General features: G+C 36.6%; 1 protein-coding gene across 2 annotated transcripts in view; it reads right to left on the bottom strand.

Annotated features, from left to right (window-relative positions):
• The window catches only part of CWC27 (CWC27 spliceosome associated cyclophilin), a 109,711-nt gene that overhangs the window by 2,808 nt on the left and 81,262 nt on the right, over nucleotides 1–25,641 (bottom strand). The window contains exons 12-13 of one of the 2 annotated variants that reach the window (XM_025163332.2): nucleotides 22,578–22,681; nucleotides 20,761–20,870 (exon numbers count right to left, since the gene is read on the bottom strand). In XM_025163332.2, the coding sequence (XP_025019100.1) occupies nucleotides 20,761–20,870; nucleotides 22,578–22,681 (214 nt within the window). Of the gene's footprint in view, nucleotides 1–20,760; nucleotides 20,871–22,577; nucleotides 22,685–25,641 lie in introns of both variants that reach the window. The other variant, XM_007420121.4, reaches the window with a different exon arrangement.

Raw genomic sequence — 25,641 nt, 5'->3', positions numbered from 1 at the left:
TTGCTGAAAAAACAATACTATTGGCTATAGTATGGAATTTACTCAAGATTAGCTTGCATATTAAAAACTATTCCAAAAAAGACAGGAAAGGACCAAGATACCCAGTCTCCCAAAAAAAGCCTCAGAAATAATGAAACTGTTACCAGTTAGGAATGTTTCTCAACTTCCCTATTAATCATATGGCTTTGTTCTATCACTTCTCATGAATGCTTCAGTGAAAAAAATTGCCAAGACTCCTGTAGCTGGTAGAAGGAAGAACTCTACTGGAGCACAATCAATTCGAGTGTATACACCCAGATTAACTGAGCATTCTAGAAATACAAAATTAAACTCTACCATTGCTTCTTAATACAAATGTTTCTCTAACTGTCTTTACCATGTTTGTATTAACTCTAATTAATCAAGTTTTAAAGATATGGAGGCTATCAGCTTGCTGGGAGTACTCCCTATCTTGTTTGGCTCTGAGTCATATGAAAACCTGGAATAGATTAACATATAAACTCCGGTTTTATTAGTAGGTGAAACATATGTATAGGGAAAAATCTTTCCACTTTCTGAAAAATATGTTTCAGAGATGGGCTCAGGCAAACAAGGTTTTTAAACAAAGTGATATAAGACCATGATAAGCAAAACCGCTTGCACAAGGAAAAAATTACTCCATTGGGTAAGGATTCAGGCACCTCCATCATCTTGGCTGCAATCTGAGAGAAAAATTAGAAGATGGAATTGCTCTCTCTATCTCTGCTTTTAATCATATTCTAAAATAGCCTCTTATGACTCTGGGTAGCCACCAGAGGCATTTGAGTTCATCTCCCACAGTTCCTCAGTCAGCATGACCGTTAGGGGAATTTCAAATACATCACCTCTACAAGCCACATGGTTGGAAAAGAATGGCCTAAGACAGCAGTAATCAACCAGATACGGAAAACTAGGCAGGTTACACTGCATGCTCGAGGAAGTTTTATCTCCTAAAGAACAGTGTTTATCTGGTGTCAGTATGCTGACATTTCTTATCTATCTATCTATCTATCTATCTATCTATCTATCTATCTATCTATCTATCTATCTATCTATCTCTTTTGAAGTTGTAGATCTTCAGGAAACATTACTGTGCAGCTTGTGCTTATCTCCAAATGTTTACATCAGGCCATGTTCCAATTTTGCAACATATAAAACTGAAAATTATGAAGTAAGTCATTTTATTTTGTTAGGATTTTGTAAAATTCCATTTTGCACTTTTCAAGAAGTACAATTTCTAACAATGTACGAAAAAGTTACCTGCGGTCTTTGTTCTCAACTATGTCTTGCTAAAATCACAGAGAAAAAGTATCAAGGGCCCCGATGCTAATGCTTATTTATTTAAATAATTAGTACTTTGTTTTAAGCCCCCAATAGCTTACATTTTTAAACAGCAACAATTACAATAATGCATATCTAAAGACCTCCTCCATATGTTAACATAAACAAGAAACATAAAATCAGTAATTAAAAAAACATACATGGGTACAAATTATTTTAAGACAAGAGTTGGTGATTCTAGGCTAACCCATTAAACTAAACAAGAACTCCTTAAATGAGTTGAACAGGTAGTTTACTTGATGGAACAATCCATGTGTTCCATCCATCCAAAAGAACAAGAGTGCAGAGGTGTAGAGAAGAAGGAACACAGCAGGAAACAACTTCAAAATACATTCCACAGATACAAAACAATTAGCATAAAATGATAGAGCAAAATATGCCCTAAAGCCTGCATATGCTGATCACTGACAACATGAGCTAACCTCTCTCTAAAAAAGCTACTGTGGTTTTCATTATTAATGCTCCCTTATAATTCAAGAAATATAATACATTATTTGCCTTTGATGAAGACAGTACGATGCTAGCAACAGGAAAAATATGGAATACAGAATAAAAGACTATATTATTTTAATCATAACTATAGAGATAGGCAACTGAATTGACAACTGATGTAACTGCTGGAAGCTGTTGGTCTGGGCACCCCCAGTCTGCTCATACCCTCAACTTGCTCCCTTCTCACCAAAGCTCTTCTGGATCTGCCAGAACATTAGAAATACATGAGTGACAACATCAAGTTAATTGCATTGTTGTGTATCTCAGGCCTAACAGAAGAAGCCTGCCTTTCTCAAAGAGAGTTAATGAGTACCCTTATTTGGCCAAATATTGAGATATTTAAGGGGGAAAAAATGCTATAAACCCATTCAATTTTGGAAGAACTTCATTTCTTATCACTGAGACATGGCCAGGATGGGTATACCCTCCCACATGGCTTGCCTCTGGATGATATCATAATTGTACTGCCAGGAGGATGCATAACTTTAGTCAACAGGCTGCTCTATAGAAACTACAAAGAGCATACAATAAACAACAAAGGTTTTGCACTGTTTTACTTTGTATGCCCGCAAAGTATATTAAAGTTGGAGACACAACCATAAGTATTGCCTAAACAAACAGACGCCCACATAAAACAAAGGCTGGTTAGAACTATGCCCCTTGTGCAATGCCAGGATAAACAACACAAAGCAACAGATAATGGAGAGAACCTACAAATCACTTCCATATTTAAAATCAAATTAGTTTAGCATGATTAATCATATTGCAAAGTACACCAAAGATGACTATTGTAAATAATCAGCTCTATATTTTATAAAGTATGTTAGGTTCACTCTGACAATACAGCAAAATGAGAAAACAGCTGGCTTTTAAAACTTTATGTCAGCCTTTGTCAGTTCTTCCAAAAATATATTAAGAGGATCTCCAAGTTTTGACTTTAAAGCTATATTTCTTTAATAGAATCTAGGTCCTAAGGATGTTGTGGAGGCTTCTGTTTTTTTCCTTGCAATATTCTCTTAGTAAAGTGTGGCTTATAAGAAGTGTGTGAATTGAAGGTCCCAAACATGCCAGGAGATTTATTAATCTTCCTACACCAATGAAATTACAAGTCAGAGGAGACAGACTCAGGCAGCTTCCAATGGGGTAACAGACCCTACAGATGACTGCAACAGTGGCTTGCTTTTCTCCCCTAGTCCATGGGTGCTGACACTGAGGACTTTTGCAAGACTGCCCTTTCTACATCTCCAGACAGAATGATTGGCTGCATATCATCTGCCTGTTCACCAGCTTTCGGTTCTTGTCAGCACTTGGGTTGATTCCAGACAGTCAATGTGTGTCTAGGATTGTGGCATGTGTAAGTACATAAAGAAAGCAACAGAAATGAGCGTTTGGCTTTGCCACGGCCTCTCAGGCATACTAGTCAGTGGGAAGGTATGCCTTTCAATCTTGAACATTTCCAAGAAATAGCACAAATAATTTTATTTGTAATGCTAGAAGTGCAAACAACAGAAAGAAAAGATTGCAACACTTCTTTTTCTATTTACTCTAAAACTGCAGCATGCAAAAATAGGCAGACAGACAAAACAGCTAAGTGATTCCACAGATCAAAACAAAGGTTTCCTTACCTAAAAAAGAAGTGTTAGCTGTTCTGGAAGAATGAACTCACTGGCATTCTTTTCATTACCAGCAGTGTGGTGGGTGGCATAAGAAAAGGAAGGACAAATGAGAAACAGAAGTGACCAAGAAGAAAAATAAATTGAGGAAGACATGTAAAGAATGAAAGAGGACAGAACAAGCAGGGACAGAGAAAGCAAGACAGACGGAGAGAGAAATGACAAAGGAAAAAACGTGAAACCCCTCAATAAATATAGAAATGAAGCCATGACATGGCATCCATTGTTTCCCATAGGTTCTATGCAAAAGTATGTGTTTCTAATTCCATTTGAATTAATGGGCTTAAATATGGCTAACTGTGCACGGGTTGGGACCAATTTCTGCAGAAAGTAAACTGAGAAAAATCACTACCAAACTGGTACCCCCTGCAGGATGCTTGATAAAGACCTTGATCTAGCTCCTTTTCTGCAACTTACTTTATTAGGTCTAAAAAGCATTAGGATATGAGTAGCACGTGAGTAATATAGCACTTCTGCTGCCACTGTGCTTTCTCCTCCCCCCCATGCCCCCCCCCAGCTATCCTTTGCACAGGGCAGCCCGTTTAAAATAAATCTCATTGAAATAAATGAAGATTCTGTAGAGGCAGAACTTGGTGGATTGCAAACATAATCTTCAGGGACAAGACCTGCAAATCTTAAAATGTACTTTAAAGTCTAGTGGGAGTACTTAATCAATCACATGAGAGGGAGACTTTGGTCCAAAACCAAAACTGTGATAAAAAGGCTAATTAGCAGGAGCAATGGAAGAAAGATGGATGGACTGCCTCTAAACTCAAAACAGTAAAATTAATTACTAAAGAGAATTTGCACACAAATCTCTTGAGGTCTAAATGAGGTCTCTAGAAGGTTACACATTTCTTTAATTCCGAAGAAATGAAAGTGGATAAATAAATTCCAGACTTCCAAGAGTATTAGAACAATATTTCTCAACGGGTGGTACGCAGAGGCAAGTGGGATACAACCACACTTGCCAACTGCAACAAAATGAGGGGAAAAAGTTTGGAGCTGTTAGGAAGGGATAGCGGTTTCTTAAAATGCTTCCCCTTGTGAAGAAAATAAATAAATGCACATATGAGGGCAGAAAAGTAACTAAGTGTGAGCTGCATAAAGATACATGTGACAATTAGAACTTGGATAATTCTCATTCAGCAACAGAAATCAACCTTGCAAGAAAGAAGTGGGAAGTCCCATCTCTGGACAGCAGTGGCCAACATGGGCAACTATGCTATTCTGCAGCTACTATGCGTATATCAAGACATCCCTGTTTGGTGAATGCCTACCAGTAGCTTTACCTGTCTCTTCCCAACATATTTTAGATTGCTCAAGCTACCAGATTTGCACTCCTTCCAAGCTGCAAGGTTGACAAATGGACCTATGCAAACTCCTTACTGGTCTGCCCTTGAGCAAGCACCACCCGTTGATATGTACTTCCCAAATGACAATGCAAAGTATTTTCTGATTGGAGCAGAAAGCAGCAGGGATACCTTGTGGTTGCCAGAGAAGGCAGAGAAAATGTGGCTGCCTCACGTGAATGAACTTCACTAAAATGCTGTGCTGACAAGGCTGTACATGGAGAAAGCGCCCTTAGGTTATCCTTTGATGGCCTCTACACTCACATCCGTGCTACCTGCTCCTCAGCATCATCAAAAAAACCACAGTAAACATTAAGGCACTATTGCCTAGTCTTCTTCCAAGGATGATTCTTCCTGGGCTTGCAACATGCCCAATCATCCAGTAAAAAGGAAAGAGAAGCTGGGGAGCATAAGTATCTGCTGCATGTAGTCACAATGACACCGACATGATAAAACGTTCGTTATGAGATTATGACACAACCTCTGCCCTTTTATACTTGCATTATGATGTCACTTCCAAGTATGCAATAAGCGGAGCTTGCATCATGACATTGTGACATATGTTTCATCACTTCCATCCCTATCAGGGCATATATTGGGGAGGGCTGATAGATAAAGGGAGAAGACTAGACTGATGTGGAGCAAGAGTGTTCTGCTTGTGCAATTTGTGTGGAGGGATGCTCTTTTTTATGTTAGCTATGTTCTTCACTTTTTGTTTTGATGTGATGTCTGGAGTTGTCAATATTACTATATTTTTTACCAGGGGAGCATGCTATGAGTATTTCTTAAACCTGCATCGTTTGATTTCTAATAATATAAAAAGCAAAAGCAACCACGTAGACAATGAGAACACATCAATGATTATTATAATTGTTGGAACATAGAGAATATATGATGAAATCAAGAGAACAATTGGCTGCAGAAGGATTTAGTTTTCAATGGTTTTTGTATGCACAGCTAAGAGAAAGATTCAAGGTAGATAACAGAACATTTGGAATTGAGCAACAAAAGTGAACAAGTGAAAGAGTATATGATAAAATGGGTTAAGAGGTTTGGACATAACATATTGTTGGAACAGTGGGAAAACATGTGGTTGAAAGGATTGAAATTCACATTCTGTTATAATTTAAAAGAGAATTTCTATAAAACAATGTACCGTTGGTATATGACTCCAGAAAAATTAGCCAGAATGTATAAAAGTACTTCAAATTTATGTTGGAAATGTGGGCAACATGAAGGGTCATTTTATCATACCTGGTAGACTTGTAAAAAATCCAGGAAATTTTGGGTTCAGATACATACACTGATACAAAGAATTTTAAAGTCTAAGATTCAGCTGAACCCAGAACTTTTCTTGTTGGGATTAATGGATAGACCCCTTCTATATGAACCTTGGAGATAATTTTCTTAAGTGGGCAAGATCGATTTATACTTCACAGAAAGCACAAATAATTGTTAATGGAGAACTAACAAAACGCTGTGAGATTCAAAAAGGGACAAAGCAAGGGTGTCTGCTGTCTCCACTTTTGTTTATTTTAGTTCTTAAGGTACTGGAGACATAAGACAAGATAAAAGAATCACAAGAGGTAAAATTTAAAAAGAAATGTAAGTTAAGGGCATTTGTGGATGATTTGGTGTTAGTTTTGGAAGATCCACTAGAAGGAGTAGAAACATTACTGGGAAAATTAAAGGATTTTGGTATGTTAGCAGGTTTTAAGATTAATAATCAGAAGACAAAGATGTTAACAAAAATATGAAATTAGAAGATCAAATAGAACTGATGGACTGGTTTTAAGATTGAGAAAAAAGTAAAATACTTGGGTATTACTATGACAAATATGAACTGCATGTTGTTTCAAAATAATTATGTTAAGACATGGAATGAAATTAAGAAGAACATGTTAAGATGGGAGAAATTAAAATTGCCACTGTTGGGGAGAATCTCTGCGATAAAAATGAATGTTTTGCCTAGAATTATGTTTTTGTTTCAGACAATACATGCTTTGAAAACTGATGTACCATTTAAAAAAATGGCAAAAAGTTATATCTAAATTTGTATGGCAAGGGAAAAAAATCATGAGTTAGATATAAGGTGTTACAATATGCAAAGGAAAAAGGAGAACTCGGTTTACTGGATTTGAAATTGTATTTTGCAGCTTGTTGTTTGGTCTGGATGAAAGAATGGGTGTTGCTGAAAAACAAGAGATTGTCAGAGCTAGAAGATCACAACCTGAGGTTTGGATGTCATAGATACTTATGGTATGATAAAGTTAAAATGAATGTGGATTTTAAAAATCATTTTATTAGCCATGCCATATTGAGAATATGGAATAGATATAAACCCAGGTTGTGCCCGAAAACAGTTCTGTGGATTTCAGCTCAAAGAATCATTCCACAGAAGACAAATAACAGGCAATGACAAATAGTTCATGTACCAGGAATTTTTGGAAAATCATCAAGGGGAATTTAAGATTAAATCAAGAGAGCAACTAATAACCAAAGGATATACTTGTCATAGTTTTCCCATTTACAGTTATCAGAAAGATTCAAAATGGACAAAAAAGACTTATGGTATAGAGCAAAGCAAGACAAAATTTGAAATACAATTGTGCACCAGTGAGGAACACGTAACTGCTAAAATGTATAAACTTTTGTTGAAATTTGAAACAGAGGAAGAACAAGTTAAAGAATGCATGGTAAAGTGGGCTAAGAATTTTGGTTATAACATACAGATGGAGCAATGGGAAAATATGTGGTTAAAAGGGTTGAAATTTACATTATGTCATGATCTTAAAGATAACTTTTATAAAATGATGTATCATTGGTACGACACTACAGAAATTATCTAGAATGTACAAAGGCACTTTAAATGTATGTTGGAAATGTGAACAACATGAAAGGACATTTTATCATTCTTGGTGGACGTGTAAAAAAGCTAAAAAATTTTGGACTCAAATACACACAACGATACAGAGATTTTTAAAGATTAATATTCAATTGAAGCCAGAGCTTTTCCTTTTAGGATTGATGGATACAGTTAGAAAAGAGTCATGGGAGATTATTTCAATATTACTGATTACTGTAGCGATATTATTATATGCACAAAGATGGAAAGATTCGGCACTACCCGCTATGGAAGAATGGCTGGTGAAATTGACTGAGCTTGCTAAGATGGATAAGCTGACTTCTTTGATTAGAGAAAAGACAGATTTATTGGTGACTGGAAACACCTTACAGACTTTTTGCATAGAAACAAATACAAAATGAACTTCTTTATGTCTTTATATTTTTCTTTATATCATTTATTTATTTATTTATTTATTTATTTATTTATTTATTTATTTATTGAATTTGTCACTACCCATCTCATTAAACGACTTTGGGCGGTTTACAAGACAATTAAAATAAATTAAAATTACGAAATTACAATAATAAAAAAATAAAAATAAAAAGATCCAAAATAATTGGCGATCACTCAGGGAGCGTCATTGAGGCACTAGCCACCCCCAGGATTGGGTAGAGTTGTTATCCCCCAGTGTGAGCTGGCAGAGCCAGGACTTCAATTTTTTCCAGAAGGCTGGAAGGGTAGGGGCCTCCCACACCTCTGGGGGGAGAATGTTCCAAAGGGTGGGAGCAACAGCAGAAAAAGGCTCTCCTTCTGGGCCCCACCAGTCGACATTCTCTCACTGACAGGACCCACAACATGCCCTCTCTGCCTGACCGGGTGGGACAGGTTGATGTGGTGGGGGTAAGACAGTCCCTTAGGTAACCTGGATCCATTCCATGTAGGGCTTTAAAGGTGATAGCCAACATTTTGAATTGGACCTGGAAGCAGACTGGGACCAGTGCAGCTCGTGTAGTAAAGGTGTTATATGTGCTGTTCTTGGGGCATTCAAAATTATCCGCGCAGCCGCATTTTGGACCAGCTGTAGCTTCTGGATACTCTTTAAAGGTAGCCCCATGTGGAGCGCATTGCAATAGTCTAGCCGAGAGATGACCAGGTCACGAGTGACTGACTGGAGAGCCTCTTGATCGAGGAAGGGGTGTAGCTGGCATACCACACGAAGGTGGGCAAAGGTTCTCCTGGCCACGACTGCCACCTACTCCTTGAGCAGGAGTCGTGAATCTAGAAGGACCCCCAGATTATGCACCGGGTCTGTCCGGGGGAGTGCAACTCCATCCAAAGCCAAAGATGGTAAATCCTTGGATACAGAGCGGCCTCCAATCTATAGCCACTCCATCTTACCAGGGTTCAGCTGAAGCCTGTTGCACCCCATCCACCATCCATTCTTTTCCTATTTTTTTCTATTTTCGTTTCTCATTGTACCTTTAGCTTTTTATGTTATTTCTTTTTCACTTTTTCTGTTCTAATTTAGTTTGTTGTAGTTATTATTATTGTTCTTCAATTTTTTAAATAAAAATATTAAAAGTAGAATAGAAAAGAGACACAGAAGACTATTTTTATATATGACCATTGCTGCAAGACTACTATATGCACAAAAATGGAAAGACTCTAATATACCACAATGGAGGAATGGTTGGTGAAGATGATGGAACTAGCAGACATGGCAAAATTAACTTGTTTGCTTAGAGAAAGATCAACTATTACATTTATTAGTGACTGGAAACCCCTTGTGGACTTTTTGCTGAAAAAAGAAAAAAATGAATGTGTGATTTATGGGTTTGACAATTAGAAAGGGTAGCTTATAGAAGAAGGAAATTATGATGTAACCTTAGAGAAGGTAAAGTATAAATGTATTCATAACTGCTGTCAAAAAGATCAGAAGCCATTCTTTTCTTTCTTATTCATTATTCTTTATTTTCTTTGCTTCTATTTTAATATTTGTATTGCTTTTATCTTGTTAAAAATTTCTTCCATAAAAATATTTAAAAAATTAAAAATCAATGATTATTACTGAATTAATAATTTTTTTAGATGGAGAACAGGGAGTCGGTAGATATGCAACTTCTTGGATCTCTCCTGAACGTCATACTTTGCATGTAAGCTTATAATATATATTACTTATATAATAAATATATTTATTTTTGCCACACATGGCATATTCATAATCATGCCGTTATTTCTAATCTTGACATGTTAGAAGGTATGAGCAAGGTTTTCATAAACTTTACCATGGATGATAAATATAACAGAATGCCAATAAACATATATTTATTTATTTAGCGTATAGCATCTCATACATGGACATACATTAAATATTAGCATTTAGCCTAAGTTAAAAACACTTTAAAATATAAATGTTAAAAAGATCTATATTCAAATACCAATGTCCAAGCCATATAACCACTGAAGGGCAACATCATTTATATAAAAAAAAATCAGATAATGGGCTAGTATATTCCCTCAGCTTGCAGCCGGTCATGATGTGATCTATAGTTTGATGTGCGGCCCCACAGTCACACTGAGATGAAGGTGCTATACCCCATTTATGCAATGAATCCTGGCAAACACCATGTAAGGCACGAATCCTATTCAAGGTTGTCTTTTGCCGGCGAGATAGATCAAAACCTGGCACCTTTTGTGTAAAGTCATCTATGTGTCTTCCTGTGTCTAGGCATTTGACGACCCATTTAACTTTCCACTGGGATTTGATGCTGAAGTTGTTATACAGATGCTGTGCGAGTACCAATGGAGTACCAATTTTATAAACATAAAATATCCTTCTCAGAAAAAAAAAAAAGAACACTTTTTGTTTCTATCATGGTGGATAGATACTTTTGACAGAGGTTTGCTAGAATAAAAAATTAAAAACCTCTGTATTAAAATATTGCATTGGAGTTTTCCATTAGTAGTATATATAGCAACATATCACTCTATATTTTTATCTGGCTGAGCACTCCAAAGGAAACGTAAGATCATCACTGCATGCTGTTGGTTCTGGAGGACTTAATATAATTAGAAAATAAAGTTTAAGCTTGGTGAAAATTCAGTAATTTTCAGATTCATTACTGAAGCAGCCAACACTACAAAGGGATGATTGTCAACTACAGATTCCCTGAATCAGGTGCATATCAAAAAACTGTCTTGAAAGGGTTTCTGCTGCACAGGAACTTGGTCAGTGATGGCCATCAGCAGCATAAAATGACAACAACCAGTTCTTTTAAGTAACACTTAAGGCACACCACCAATGGCTGCATATTTTGTGTCCCTAACACAGCCTTGATTAGTCTCATTATAATCTCCCTTTAAATTGAGGTTCTTTGGACTCTGTTCAAAGTTCTGGGGTCTCAATTAGATTAGCTCACTCATTTTAATTTAGACTATTTTTAATTGTATTGAACTGCTTTATTTTATTACTTTTATTTATCTTATTAACAGCTCTGGGCTGAATACAGAGTATTTAGAATACTGTTAATAGTTTCTGACATCTAGTCCCCTTACGTCCTTGATCATTCTTATATGAACCAGCAGTTAGGAAAACCTCAATAGATGTCCCCTGAAAACTTCAGGCAAAAGGAGAATTCTTCATAAAAGTAATTATCAGGGAGCAACTAACCAAAGATAATTACACAAGCATGAAGAAGTCTGTACACAGAATTTTAGAGTGTTGAACTGTGATCTACTAAATATCACATCAATGTATGACAATTCTTTCAGTCTCAAACTGGCACTTTAAGCCAATCACATTTGTATAGCTAGGTGTCAGTTGCAATCACTGGAAACAGACAACTTAGCCTTGGTGTTAATTTTTAAAGAAACCCAAAGAAACATGGGAATAGGTCTTTATAAAATTCTGAACACTTATCACCAATCTTGCCATCATTCCAAATACATATCTCATCTGAATTTCCTAAAGTTTAATTTAGCATAGAAATCCTTTAACAGTATGAACAAATGTCTCTCTCTGTAAGGTGTGACCATTGTGATACATTTGTGGTTTTTGTTTAAAGGAAAAAACTACCAATTAAGTTAATCAAAGTCTTTTCTGGCAGGTGGAGCATGTCTTTTCCTTCAAGTCTTTGAAGACTGCATTTCCAAAAGAGGGAATAGATTCAGTTTGAACCGGGGCTTCCAGTATGCACAATACAAGAACTCTATTTGCAATTCAATGATTTAGTTTGATCATTTAAAATAATGGAATGTAATTACAGTGGAGTCATAGATGTATAACTTCAAGTTTCATTTTGGATGCTTTTATATTCCAAGCAAAATAAAGAACTAGATCAGAGGCAGAATATGTGCTCTGATTATAATCCACCACTGTTTTCCCTTTCTCTATAGGCAAGAAAGGCTCTTGCTTTATTTAATGAACAGGGACTGAGAGTAAGCTTCAGAGGGCCGTGTTCAACAGTGTTAATTCAATTTGCATATGCTTTCATGTACACAGATGCACATTTACTGCACCACAACACCAATGACGAATGAGAATAAGCAACTGACAATCCCACTCACCCAGCATTCTCTAGGCAAAACTTCCATTCTTTGCAGAAATCTGGTTGATAACATACATTTTACTTTGTAAAGCAGCTGCCACAGATTGATCTCCCCCCACCCCAATTTTAAGGGGCCCCGTTTGGTCATTCTGCTTTGAAAACACTCTGAACATTCTGTCTAGTGGGATATTAATGTGTCTACAAAAAGCAGGCTATCAGAACTCACAGCCCTGACACAGTGCTCCATAAAAAAGCAACTGGGTTTTGCAACAGCATCAGGACACAGACATATAAAACCATTATGATTTATGCTTCCAGTATTTCCACTGTGCAAGGCAGAGACATGATGCCTTTGTTCTATCATTTACAGGAACAGTTCACACATACACTATATTTAAAACATCTCCCAAAACTGCTACAGAAACATACTTCAAATGTTTTGATAAAGAAGATTAATCAAGTGCTCTCAAAAGTACATACCAGTAGTGCAAATGGATATGAGACATGATAATGCGAAGGCCAGATGTCATCCCAGACAGCAGAATGATGTACACAGAGTTACAAAGCATGTCTTATAAGATACAGGGACGTTCTGACTGGAGTAGGCCAATAATTCAATTAGTCTAATACCCTAGCTATGCTGTTTCACTGGCCCAAGAGCTCTGAACAGGCTTACGGTAGCAAAGCACTGAGGGATCAGAGTAGCTGGCAAAACTTGAACAATGCCAGAAGTATTCTAGAGGATTGCAAGGCTTTCCATAAACAGACCCAGACAATTAACAAGAAGTGAGACCTTTAATCAAATCTTATCTAGTGTAGCCAGCTCTGGCTTTTATGACCAGAGCTGGAAAATCCTTGATGCAGGGCATGTAAGTGCCCAGATATGTGGTGCTGAGGCCTGCCTTTTTAAACCAATGCTTAGAACTACCCAAAGGAATTCTTTATAAAACAAAATCTAAGAGCTCTATATAGCTCAAGCCGTGTTTCTACACAATGTCAGAGTTGTGACATGGCCCCAGGGCATGTTCTCTCTAAGGAGGGTTGTAATGTTTGAGGTGCAATCCACCAAGCACTGTTTATGTTCCAGTTGGAACAGTTTTTCCTCCTGTTTATATAGTTCTCACACTTAACTTGATTCTATGGTCAGGCATGCCCTACTGTAATACAGATATTACATATGCCTGACACTAGATTATTTCATTTATGCTCAATTCATGCTCCTAATTCTTGCAACACCATTAAGAAGCTGTTTAGATTCACTTTGAGGATTAAACCAGCATGACTTTATTATTGCCTCAGAAACAAACATTTAAGATCGCTAGTTTGTACATAAATTGATACATATGTTCTAGATGATCTCCATGATGTTTCAACCTTTCCCATGTAATAAAACTAGAATATTAAAAAGTTAGATTCCCATTAAAAAAAAAACAGATCGAGCAAAATGCAAGAAAAACAACTCTTTTTCAGACCAATGAAACTTATTTTAACAATAAAAATTACAGCTCTGGCAGAAGAGCTATATATTATGCAACACGCCATGTCTCTCTCTGGGAGAACAATTTGCCTCTTAGAGCAGTGACTGTTATACTGGAATTGTGGTACAGAAAGTTGCTTACTGCATATTTTAATATTCCAGGCAATACTATTAGAGGCATTACACCATAATGCCAAAAAGAGAGAGAAAGCAGTGAAACTGCTTCTCTATAAGATTGGCCTACAGTAGGGGTGGGAATCTGGAGCTCTCTAGGCTGAACTACAATCCTACTATTCCTGAGCCCTATTTGTGCTTGATGAGTTGATCAGCAATAACCACATTAAAAAAAACTTTTCCAATGAGCAGGTAATAATAATAATTAAATAACTAATAATATAACAACCATTTAAAAAACAAGAAGTCCTGTCTCTCCTCAAACATCCAAAATTCTAACTTAGCCCTCTATCCACTTACAAGAGTTCAGATCTTTCACTGCTATACAATCATAAGATCTTTTCTGGACCTGGGAATTTCAAAAAGTTTTAATGGTTTAACTGAAGAAGCTTTGGGGCTTTTTCATGCAGCATATTTGTTTCTACAGCATGCCACTATGAAATCAGATATAATGAACAACAGTATACTGTAACAATGTTTTAAGTAAATATTTTAAAAGAAAAGGGCTGTCCAGATACAGCAATATAAAAATTAACATGATTAAAGCAGTTACTCTGTCCCAATGTATTAGTAACTACCTACCCTTGGTTTAGGGACTTTGAATCTTTAAAGGAAGATTGACAAAATGTAAAAATATTCAGAATGTAACAGGGGACAAAAGATTTGGAATGCTAGATTTGTAAGGCAAGGATGAAAGAACGGGCTATGTTTAGTCTATAGGAAAGGGAGAAAATAAACTTAATTATGGAAGTAAATAGTCAGATTTATATCTATGATGAAATTCAAATAAAGTGAATTAATGAGTTTAATGAATTATTGTGTTCATATAGAAATGTAGCTGGTAAATTAATTTTGTAAATTACTGCTGAGCAATATAACCTTTATTTTAAGAAAGCACCACAAGTGAATAATAGGGAAATTTCCTTTGGAATTGGTCTAAAATACAGCAAACATTGACAAGTTAATCCTACAGACAAGTGCATTGCAAAAACTATGCTCCTATGATTTTTGAGTTTCATTGGATGTTTATGCATTTTTCTACAGTAACAAGATGAGTAATGGAAGACAAGCTGTATAAATATATACTGTATATAAAAACATGTTCAGTGTTATGATTTTCCACTATGGCCAAATTCATAGGGAAGCATTTGTCACCCTAATCATAAAAAATGATTGGACAATAATTAATATTTCTGGAGGGGCTTTTAAGTGTCAAAAGCTTCTAATGTCCACTATCACATTATCCCACGTTAAAACTATGATTATTATCCTCAGATCTGGGCACATACTTAGCACCTTTGTACAAAGTTGTCTAAGTTGAGTAAAATCTGTGCTTTTGTTTCAGAACAGAAATTATACACCTTTTCCATTGTTTAGTTAGTCAGACATGGTATCATCCATGCTCAACCAATGAGGCACAAAAGTATTAAAAAACCACAATAAAATTCAATCAGGAATCAGAGTTTATGGTGAGTTGTTTGGTTTTTTATAGGAGGGAAAGGCCATCATAGCTACAAAGAAGCTGGGGGACTCGTTTTGTATTCTGCTTCAAGGAAAAAAATACTGGTGTGGTCCCATCTCACTGTGTCAATGATATGGTGAATAGGATGTCTTGTTTTTTATTTATAGTTTTATGTTTTGAATTCCATTTTATGTTATTTTACTCCTATAGTGGATATTTTATTCTGTATGCTTAATTACTATAAACTGTGAAGAGTCTCATGATTGCAGTATATATAAATTTAATACATAGGCACTGTTGTAATAGCTTTGGTGCTATATTTTTACTTGTGGCTGGTCTCAAAGGTAATTGAGGAAGCTGTAGTATTTTTGGGGGGAAGGGCAGCACTTCTCTGTGCCAAATTCATCACTGCTGGAATGATGTGAGAGCAAGCAATACAACTATCAGTTGGACTTACTGAACCTTCCTGGACACTAGTGCAGCTTATACATTATATAAGGGAGGCCAGGGAACCAGCAAGGGAATCTGCAAAGATTAAACTGTGTTTTCTCACATAGCTGCCTGTGCACATTAAATGTACTTCCTTGAAAATCATGGTGGCTAATCTGGCTCTTTTTCTACCCCTTGGGCCTGAAGGAGGCATTTTGGAGCAATGTTAGGTGATACAATTTGAGACAACAGATTATTCAGCTTCTTATTGGGCCCACCACTATATTTGGTCCCTAAAACTGAGAAATTCTTCCATTTTGAGTAAATTGATTTGGGAGACATTGTTTGATTACTAGATTTACTGTGGTATACCACATAAGAAAGGATCAGATTGTAGATTGTAGATTCTGGGTGATTCTTGGATTCTAGGGTTGTCAAATTCTTATGAAATTAAGAGCTTATTTTGTGATGCTTGTATGCCAAGTCAGATCAAAATGAAAATTGTCAATATACTAATTGCTTGAGTAATGGAGCCAATTATTTTATTGCAAATTATGCCTTATGTTTTGAAGATCTGGGTGAGAAATAAAACTCTTTGTTTGTCACTCTAAGTTACTATCAGAGTTGACAATATTAAATCAAGCCAACTTTTAAAAGTTTACTTCATACTTATAAGAGCATTTATGGACCCCTGGAAAATTTTATTCTAATCAGCAGCAGGTTGTTTAGCATGTAAATGATTTAGGATATGTTCAACAATCAAGCACATCTAAGTTTGGAATGCAGATATTTGAACAACTTGATGCTATGCACTATGAAAAAAGCCAGAAAATGCTTTTAAATATCAAGTTGTGCATGGTTTTATAACTCCTGGCTTAATCACTTCCAGAGTGGAATATGTTTATATAACAGTCTCTCAAACGAGCTTAATCTGGATCCAAACAGAAAATTAAACCCTCATAATCAAAAATATTCAATCATCTACCAGACAAGAACTAAATCAATTGCATGAAGCTGCCAAATTGGGGTGAAAATGTGCTGCATGAAAGGTGGACTCTCTCCCTATAATGGAGAAAGAAGAAAAACTAGTATCTATCTCCTGCTGCATGACATTCTTGTTTCATATATTGTGCCTTTAAAAAACCTCCCTATCCTCTTCATGTAATGAGTCTCAAGCTAGTAGATCAGCATATTTTAGGTTAACAAATATATCTTCCTTTGCATCATTTTTAAAATATACATTTTCATTCCATATACTAGCCATTGCGCAGCTTATTTTGCCAATCTGGAATATGTTAAATCTGGATCTTTCTGATTTCTGGAATTTCCAAACTCTTTACATTTATACGGCTCTGCTAAACATAGTCAAAAGCAGAAGCAGAAATATGCAGCCACTAAGGCGTGTCTTTTTGTCCCAGCAAGTCTGATTTGATGTGAAAACGGACATGCGTACATGTGCACACAGATCTCCCCCTTCCCCACTCTCTGTCTCTCATTCTCACATACACATGTGCACAATGACTGGGTTCATACAGTAAACTAAGCCAAAATGTGGCTTCATTTTGGCTTATTGTGATGTGTGAACTCGCCTATAATGCCTTAGCATTGTGAACAAATCAAACTTTTATGGTTTGTTCAACGAACATGGCTAAAAATCCTGATTTAGCATTATGAATGTGTGCAACCTATGTGATAATAGTGAAAGGCATGGATGTACTTGGATGTGTGTTCCATCTTCCTTCTGAGATCACTGTTGGTACAAGCTGGGTATAGAGAACCTTGGAGAAGGAATGCCACAGTTAGTAAAACATGATTTAAGCTTGGAAGAAGGAGACTACGTTAGAAAGAAACCTAAACTGAGTCCATTTTAACTCTCTCTTTCCTTTTGGTATAAGAGGGAGGGAGGGAAAACCCTGTCAGGCTTCCAAGGTTCTGTTAATATAGCAGTGTTTCTCAGCCTTGGCATCTTTACAAAGTATGGACTTCAACATGCTGGCTGGGGAATTCTGGGAGATGAAGTCCACACATCTTCAGGCTGCCACGGTTGAGAAACACTGCTATAGCCTATATCCTTAGGGTTCCAGTATTTCTTATAAAGTCTATTTCCTGTCTTGGCCTACCCTGTAGGGCTGATACTGAGATATACCTTGGCATGGTTAACAGTGGTATTATCAAGTGCAGGACTTTTTGGTAAAGTGTGCTTATGGAGACTGTTGGAAAGCTAAATCTTCGCTCCTGTTAACAGATAACACCAATATCTGGAATGGAGATCTTGTCTCCTGTTAATGGTATTGCTGGGTTGGGACTTGATCCCACAGAATGAATTAAGGAACTCTGAACACTGAGGCAGAGCTTAGCTGTATAAATTCAGGTCCCTTGTGTTGGACATCACCAAGGGACAGAGCTTGCAACATGCACAGCATTTCATAATGGTAACAGGCTTTTCCTAAAGAGGAAAGAAATAGCTCTAGCCTTTCCACTATTAAGAGAAAGCAAATATGAAGCAGAAAGCAGAAGTTTAGTCTTGCGCCCTTTCTATCTCTGCATCTTGTACCACTGACATCTATGACACACATATATGTATGCAATGAAATCAGCACTCCTTCATGAAACGTGCTGTGCAACAGCTAATGAACAAATGCCTTCATTAAAAGTTCTTTGAGAAATCAAGCAACTTGATATGTTAAAGTAGGATGACTGAAGCTGTAAACATAAAAAAATGAATGAAACCTGAAGGTGTCAGGAGCACCTTGTTAATAATGGTCATGAAACTAGCTGCTGTTACATTTATCAGCACTGGACACCTCAATGTCCGCCACTGCCAAGAAATGATGAGTAAATGTGGTAAATGTCATTGCTGCGCCAAAGCCAGATGTGTCATGGAGCAGAGGGTTATACAGGTTTTCACAGGGCTCCATCAACAGCCCTGCAAATGTCACATTGGCATTTATGACCTGTGTTTTATATACATTTTACATTGTATAGCTCGGTTATGTGGAGGCAAGAGTACCATGAAGCAGACAGAAGTGCTGCTGAGTTTCAGATGACAGAGGTATGTCCCAATAAGGGTTCTGAAGCTTTAGAATGAAACTCTACCCTATCAAACATGCGTTAGATCTTTTAACAATGCTTCCTCAAATGCCTTGTAAAACAGTAATGTCTGGTAGTAATTATCAAACACCATACACACTGTTTACAGTAGAGTTGTAATTTTAAAAAAATGTTTTTGCACAGAGAAGTAAAATACGTCTGAAAAGTACCCAAATGTCTGCTGTATTCCATGCCAACAGGACAATTCAGCCAAAAATGCAGAGGGAAAAGATTGCCAAATAAAAGAAAATATAACAAATTGGTAATGGCTTCTATCTTGACAGAAAATGAAAATTATACCTCAATGTGTGGCCACTCATGTGGACACAAAAGAATGTCTTACAGGCAATCATTTTATTTCAGATAACATACCCTGACAGTTGTGCACGGCCTGCTGGCTGGGTTTCACTTTCCATAAAAGCAGCAACCATACCCTACGAAATGGTCTACAGTCATATAATTTATGCATATCACACACACACACACATAGACACAGACACATATTTTCAATAAATCATCTCAAAGCACACTGCTGTATTTTTTGAGGAGTGGGTTGGAAGTCTACACTAAAAATTCCTTCAAAGTTGCCACAATTGGATCCAGCCACTCAACCTAGTAAGGGCACTGAAGAGGGAAAAAAGCAATCTGAATCCAAAAATATTTTGTTATTCCCAAACCAATCTCTCAACCAAAAGATTCTTCATGCTTGTTATAATTTTTAGGTTACTGAAATTCTGAAAGACACAATCCTGAAGCCACTTAATCTAGTGTATTCAAAATGAACTTGAATTATCTTTTTAGTTTGTATGCACACTCTCAGCAGTAGGCTAACTCTGATTAAGCCCTAGGATCAGTATGGTGCTAAACAAACGGGCCCTTGGTAAGAAACTTTGCTTTGCCTGTTTTTTTCTTCCTCTTGTGCACTGGAATATTCCTCCCCTGGCTTAGAAATCAGCAGTGGTCACTAGGGTGGAGCAAAAAAAGGGGGGAAATTGATTAAATGGATGCTGTGTGAATGTGTGTGTGAGGGGAGAGTTATTAGGGTTTTTTAAAAGAAAGAAACAGTGTAAAAAGCAAAATTCTCACTCACTGATGGGAAGCACTCCCAACTCCCACAATATTTCCTATAATACAGTGTATCTCTCAAACAGAAAAAGATTTCCTGTCTTGTTTTAGGCTTACTATATTCTTGAAAATAAACCATGGCCTGATACATACACACAATTTACCTTTTTTTGGAGGTGGGAGGGAGCATTGGTGGTGGTGGTGCTTTTTGTGTGTGTGTGTGCGTGTGCACACTAGCCTTGACTCCTGCTTTCTTGGCAACATTTTCAGAAGTGGGTTGCCATTGCTTTTGTCCCAGGGCTGAGAGAGATGGACTGGCCCAAGGTCACCCAGCTGGCTTTATGCCTAAGGCAGAACTAGAATTCCTGGTCTCCCAGTTTCTAGTGGAGTCCACTGGGACCATGCAAGTGGATGGATTACTGGGAGAGGATAGATTTTAACCCCATCACCCAACTCTTGTGATTAAGATTGTAACAATTAGGGTACAGAAGTTTAATCTTGCTTATCAACTTCACTAGTCCTGATGCAGGAAAGTTAGTTTTTTCTACAATGTTAAGGAACTGTAGTAAGGAAATGGCGATCTTAATAAGGCTTATTGAGAGTGGAGGCAGAGTTGTAATCTACCCCTCAGTGATCTTGGTTAAGGAAAACCATCCTTGCATAAAACAAACTACAATTAAGTTAGGAATTATGGGAGGAGAAAACTAAAACATCCTGAAGGTACAGATTTTGAAAATATTTTCTATTCTGTATTTCCTACCCAAAGTTATTCTGAACTCAAAAGTTTCTCACCATCCTTCATCATTCTCCACTTCAGGTTCAGGTACTTCATTTTCATTTTCAGGAGTTTCTGCTATTGCTTGGTTTAGCTTTGATTTGAATCGATCCAGTAACGCCAATGTCTGGAATTAAAATATGGTACTTAACACATGCCTAATTCACTGTGCCTTACACAGTTTCTGTGTTCACAGTATGGAAGTTGTGAAGTGTTGTATATTGTGAAAAAAATCTGAACTGTACCTATTTAATGTGTTTATTTTGTCAAATAATTTTTTATCTATTAATTCTTCAATGACTATAATTCCAGTGAATGTTCTAGCTCTTCACTGGCCATACAGATATCCACCTTTTATAATTGGAAAATGATCAGTGTGCAAATCTCTGTAGAACTGAAGATTTTGAATACATGTAATAACGCATAAGCTATACCTTAGGATATGTCTCTGTGCATCTGCAGGTATAGGAATGTTCATTTATTACAACTGATTTTCTCCCAGAATTATTTGCCCATTGAACTGTGTGCTAGAGAACACCTGCGTTTTGCAGATTACATTCCAAAGTGAATAATCATTTCATCCAGTCAATGCATTCAGTTACTGATGGTGATGAGCCTATTCACTGCAATTCTCTAAAATACTCTGTGGCCACATATTGTCAGGAAAGATGAATAGCACTGGCAGATTGATTTTAGTATGACATTGCTGATCCCCCCACTGAGAAATCCCTGCCTTCCTACTTGGCTGGCATGTCAGCTAAATAACAAATAATGACAAAATAATGATAATGATAAAAAAAACAAAATAAATAGCATCTTGTTTTCTTGGTGATATTTGTGTAGATATAAATATAGATGTGCAAAAATCAGTAATTTAAAGGAAATGCAGATGCCACCTGGTGACAAGGCAGCCAAGCACAACCATTTGTAAATGTACAAACATCCAATATGTAAGATTTAACTACTGTGTACAGCTGCAACTGCTCACCATAGTACAGAAACTCCTTTCAGAAAAGCTGCAGAGTATTCCGTGGTTGTTGCAGACTATCCATGGACCTATCATGGAGGCTGGACTTATGGGCAGAACAGAGAGGTTTGTCAACGGCCCTTCAGTCTGATGAAATGTTCTCCTCTATAAACAGCAGCATGGACTGAATCAGGTATAAGTAAGTTGCAAAGTTTATGGGACCCCACTCTCAAAGTGTAATTGTAATTGAGGTAAGTAGTTTTCATACATTTGCATACTGAAATGTTGCTAGCAAGGCCTCATGTATTCAGCGGGTGCCCCTTAGAGAGGCAGAGTTGATAGTGACTGTGTCTGTTACTGAAAGGTAATTTGTCACCACAAATAAAACACATCCAAAGAGAAGGAACTGAACAGAAAAGTATGAACCACAATCATTAGAGTGTGCATTCAAAGAGGGCAGACTTCTTACTAAAACTTTCATCTAGCTGTAAAACAAGTTTGGAATATTGCTCTGTGAAAGTACAGAATACTGTACAAAGAGTATAAAGAATAATTCCAGCATTCTACCTCCAAAGGTGTTTGAAGACCATAAATTTTCAATGTGCTTTAAAATCAAGCTAAGCATTCAGCACATAAATTAAACAGTAAAAGAAAAAGATGAAATTTCTAGGCTGCTGAATTACATGAATGGAAAACTAAACCCCTCTCTTTCTTTCCGCCATAATTTAAAATAACAGATTTGTCTTAGATATTGCTGTGAATGTAGTAATGGAGACAGATTATCTGGTTCTGTCTGATCTTTTTTTGCAGAGGGAAGATTATCTTAAATCCAACTCTTTCTTCCTTTTGAGTAAATATGGTACTTACTTGATCTTCACGAGAAGTTCCTTTCTTTGGCTGTTGCTTTCTCAACTGTTCATATTTCTTCTTTTCTTCAAGATATTCTGCAACAATACTGTTTGGAGCAGCCTCTTCTTTTCCATTTAGAAACCAAAGAAAACATATATTTTGTTCAAGGATAATTGTGATACTTAAGTTTACATTAGACATTTTACACACACTTCTTAGTGCAAACTTATGCATGTTTATTCAGAAGACTCCCATTTGACAAATTAAAATCCCACACAATTACCAAATGACTGGTAAACAGTGTCATCTTTTCCTGTGATAAATTATTACAGGAAGAGAAAGACAGCCAGTATTGACTTAGAACATCTAGAATCACTCAACTATCATTACATCAAAATAAAAGTAACTAGCCTTTACTCAATATTGAGTGGATAGTGCTGTGAAGATATAGTTATAGATATCTACATACTGTATGTCTTTATATTTATATATTATAAGGGGAAATGGATTTACTGTAATTTGCATTTGGATTTAAAACAATAGTGATACTGTAATGCTTTGTGCAAATTAATCTTAGGTTGTAAGTACTGCACAAGTATCCAGTTATGTAACCCCAATCTGGTACTTTGGCTTAACTTAGTTGTGAACCTGTAGTCCCACCTAGACAAACACTAGCTGCTTAAGAGTAAAGGGAGACTGGAAGATTAGATATATTTATCAAAACGTCACCAAACAGCCAAGCTGTGCTATAGATTTTCTGACTTGAGCTCTGCAGTACAACTTCAGCTAATAAACCAGCCTAAAATTCCCACATCAGCTTTACATTCATAATTTTTCTTCAAGATAGGAATATACACATAGACATACCTGGTGGAATGGAGCAAATATATGTTATTGGACTATGTAACATGACTAGTGATGCCATAACATACCGATGTAGGCAGGATCAACATTTTCTGCCCTTTGAGTTGGAGGGTTACTAAGAAAATAAATCATGGCTTAAGACTTGCAGAAGCTTAAGACATCTATTTTGCCTTTAAAACTGCTCCCAGAGCAGCCAGACTATGAAGCATTGTAAAATCTTCCAATGCTACCAGCCTGGTACAATAATACCTTCTGTAACTAAGAATCACCCCAACTCTAGTCAGCTAGGCACTACAGAAAAACTCCAGTATAGCTAGTCAGTCAATGGTGTTGAACTAACAGGCTAACTTTTGCTTCCAAATGTGTTTTTATCCTAAAACAGGCCTGAATCCAAATTGAAATAGATTCCAGTTATGAAGATTTCAGAGTCCATCATCTACTCCAGTATATGCTCTACTTGCCAACTTTTCATGAGGACTAAAAGCACTTTTATTTAAAGATGTATTGACAAATGTTTCAATGAATTATTTGTTTGCTGTGTTACGAAACTGTTCTTGCTGTTTTAGCTCAATTATAATTTTTTTCTTTCTTAAATATATGTTGTTTTGAATAATCAGAGAAAATAGTCTACATATTTTTTTCTCAAACAATAATTTCTGAACAGCAGGTAGAATGCTTCCCTTCTCCACCCATTTAGTGGGAATTACCAAATTGGAATTAGGAGTTGCTAAACAAGAAAAGATCATGACAAGGGTTTCATGATGGTCTGTCAGCTAGATACTATTAGGACATTCAAAATCAATGAAATAATATGTATAGATGTCAAATTAAATGTTCAATGAATCTCCTGAGTGATGATTATATTTAAGATAATGTTCCCTAACCCAGTGCTCTCCATAGGTAATTGGTCAATAATATACAGGAACAAAATAATTTAAAAAAAAAACAGGAAGAAAAAATGCAAATGCAACATAATGCAATTAATTTAAGAAGGGTGATAAGTACCTAAGAGGAAATCACGATTCAGTATTCAATACATTAAAACTGGTACTAGATCAAGAGATTATGCGGATAAGAAACAAATGCTTCCTTTAGCTACAAGATGGGGTTTCTAGCTTTCAGCAATACTTTATCTCAATCTAAATTACTCTTTTATTTAATGCCCAAGACTAGCCCTACAGGATGTTGAATGATGCTGCCTTCAGGCCCTGCCTTTTCAGCAGTTATAAGTGGCTGTTAATCTAATGCTCAGTAATAATTATTGAGAGCTTTCTTGTTTTATCCTGTCATTTTACCTGAGAAAGCCACAAATCACTGCAACAAGGAGAAGCACATTTCCTCCTCCTAATACAAAAAAGGTGTCAAGAACATTTAAAAACTGCTAGCACTTGTGCTTCCATTGGTCTGGTGACACTCCATCTGAACTTCTGCAAAAGTTTAGAAACTATGAACTATGAAGCAGAAGACCAAATGTGTATGACGGATTAAACATGTGTTGAACCTTGGGTTCACTATTTCAATATTTTTGTATAAGTTTATTAAAGAATGGCCACTTGTATCTATGGATATATGTATTAGGTATGCGCCTAATTTGAAAGTGATTCAAAACAGGTGCTTCAGAATTCACACAATCAAACCACTTCTTTTCTGCTAAATGCAGCTGTCCATCTCTTTTCAGATGAACTAGAGAAAAGATGCAGCTGCTTTAAAACTTGCATTCAGAGTTGGATCCTTAAAGCAGTGGCATCATTTTTCAAACTTGCACGGATGCCTGAGGAAAAAAAAAGCTGCCGTAATGAATAACAGAGAGGTGCTGTGCTCATGCAAATTTTGAAGCACCACTTCTGAACTATTTTTGAAACTTGTACTGCTTCAGAAATATATAGAACGTGTGCAACTTTGTAATATTTGTAATATTAAAATTTGTAATATTAAAAGTATAAAAGTCACCCCCTGCATGGATTACTGTAATGCGCTGTACATGGGGCTGCCCATCCAGAAGCTTCAGCTGGTGCACTCTGATGAAGTTGACAGTGTGTTCTGCAGTATGAACTTCAATCTGTATTTTTGATCTTTGCTTCTCCTGGCTCCTTCATGCAGAAAAGTTGGGTCAGGAAGTTTGATGGTCAGAATGGTCCTGGCTCCCTTTAAAGAGGTCCTGGTCTAAAGAAGGTTTCCCACTTGCAACCTGACTACTGCATTCTGAATCACTTCTAAC

This window comes from Python bivittatus, unplaced genomic scaffold (assembly GCF_059951505.1).
Source record: "Python bivittatus isolate LINGU-HERP-01145 unplaced genomic scaffold, Pbiv_v1 ctg000850_np1212, whole genome shotgun sequence".
Lineage (NCBI taxonomy): Eukaryota > Metazoa > Chordata > Lepidosauria > Squamata > Pythonidae > Python > Python bivittatus.
Note: the sequence above shows the minus strand (reverse complement) of the source record. Positions and strands in the feature narration are given on the sequence as shown.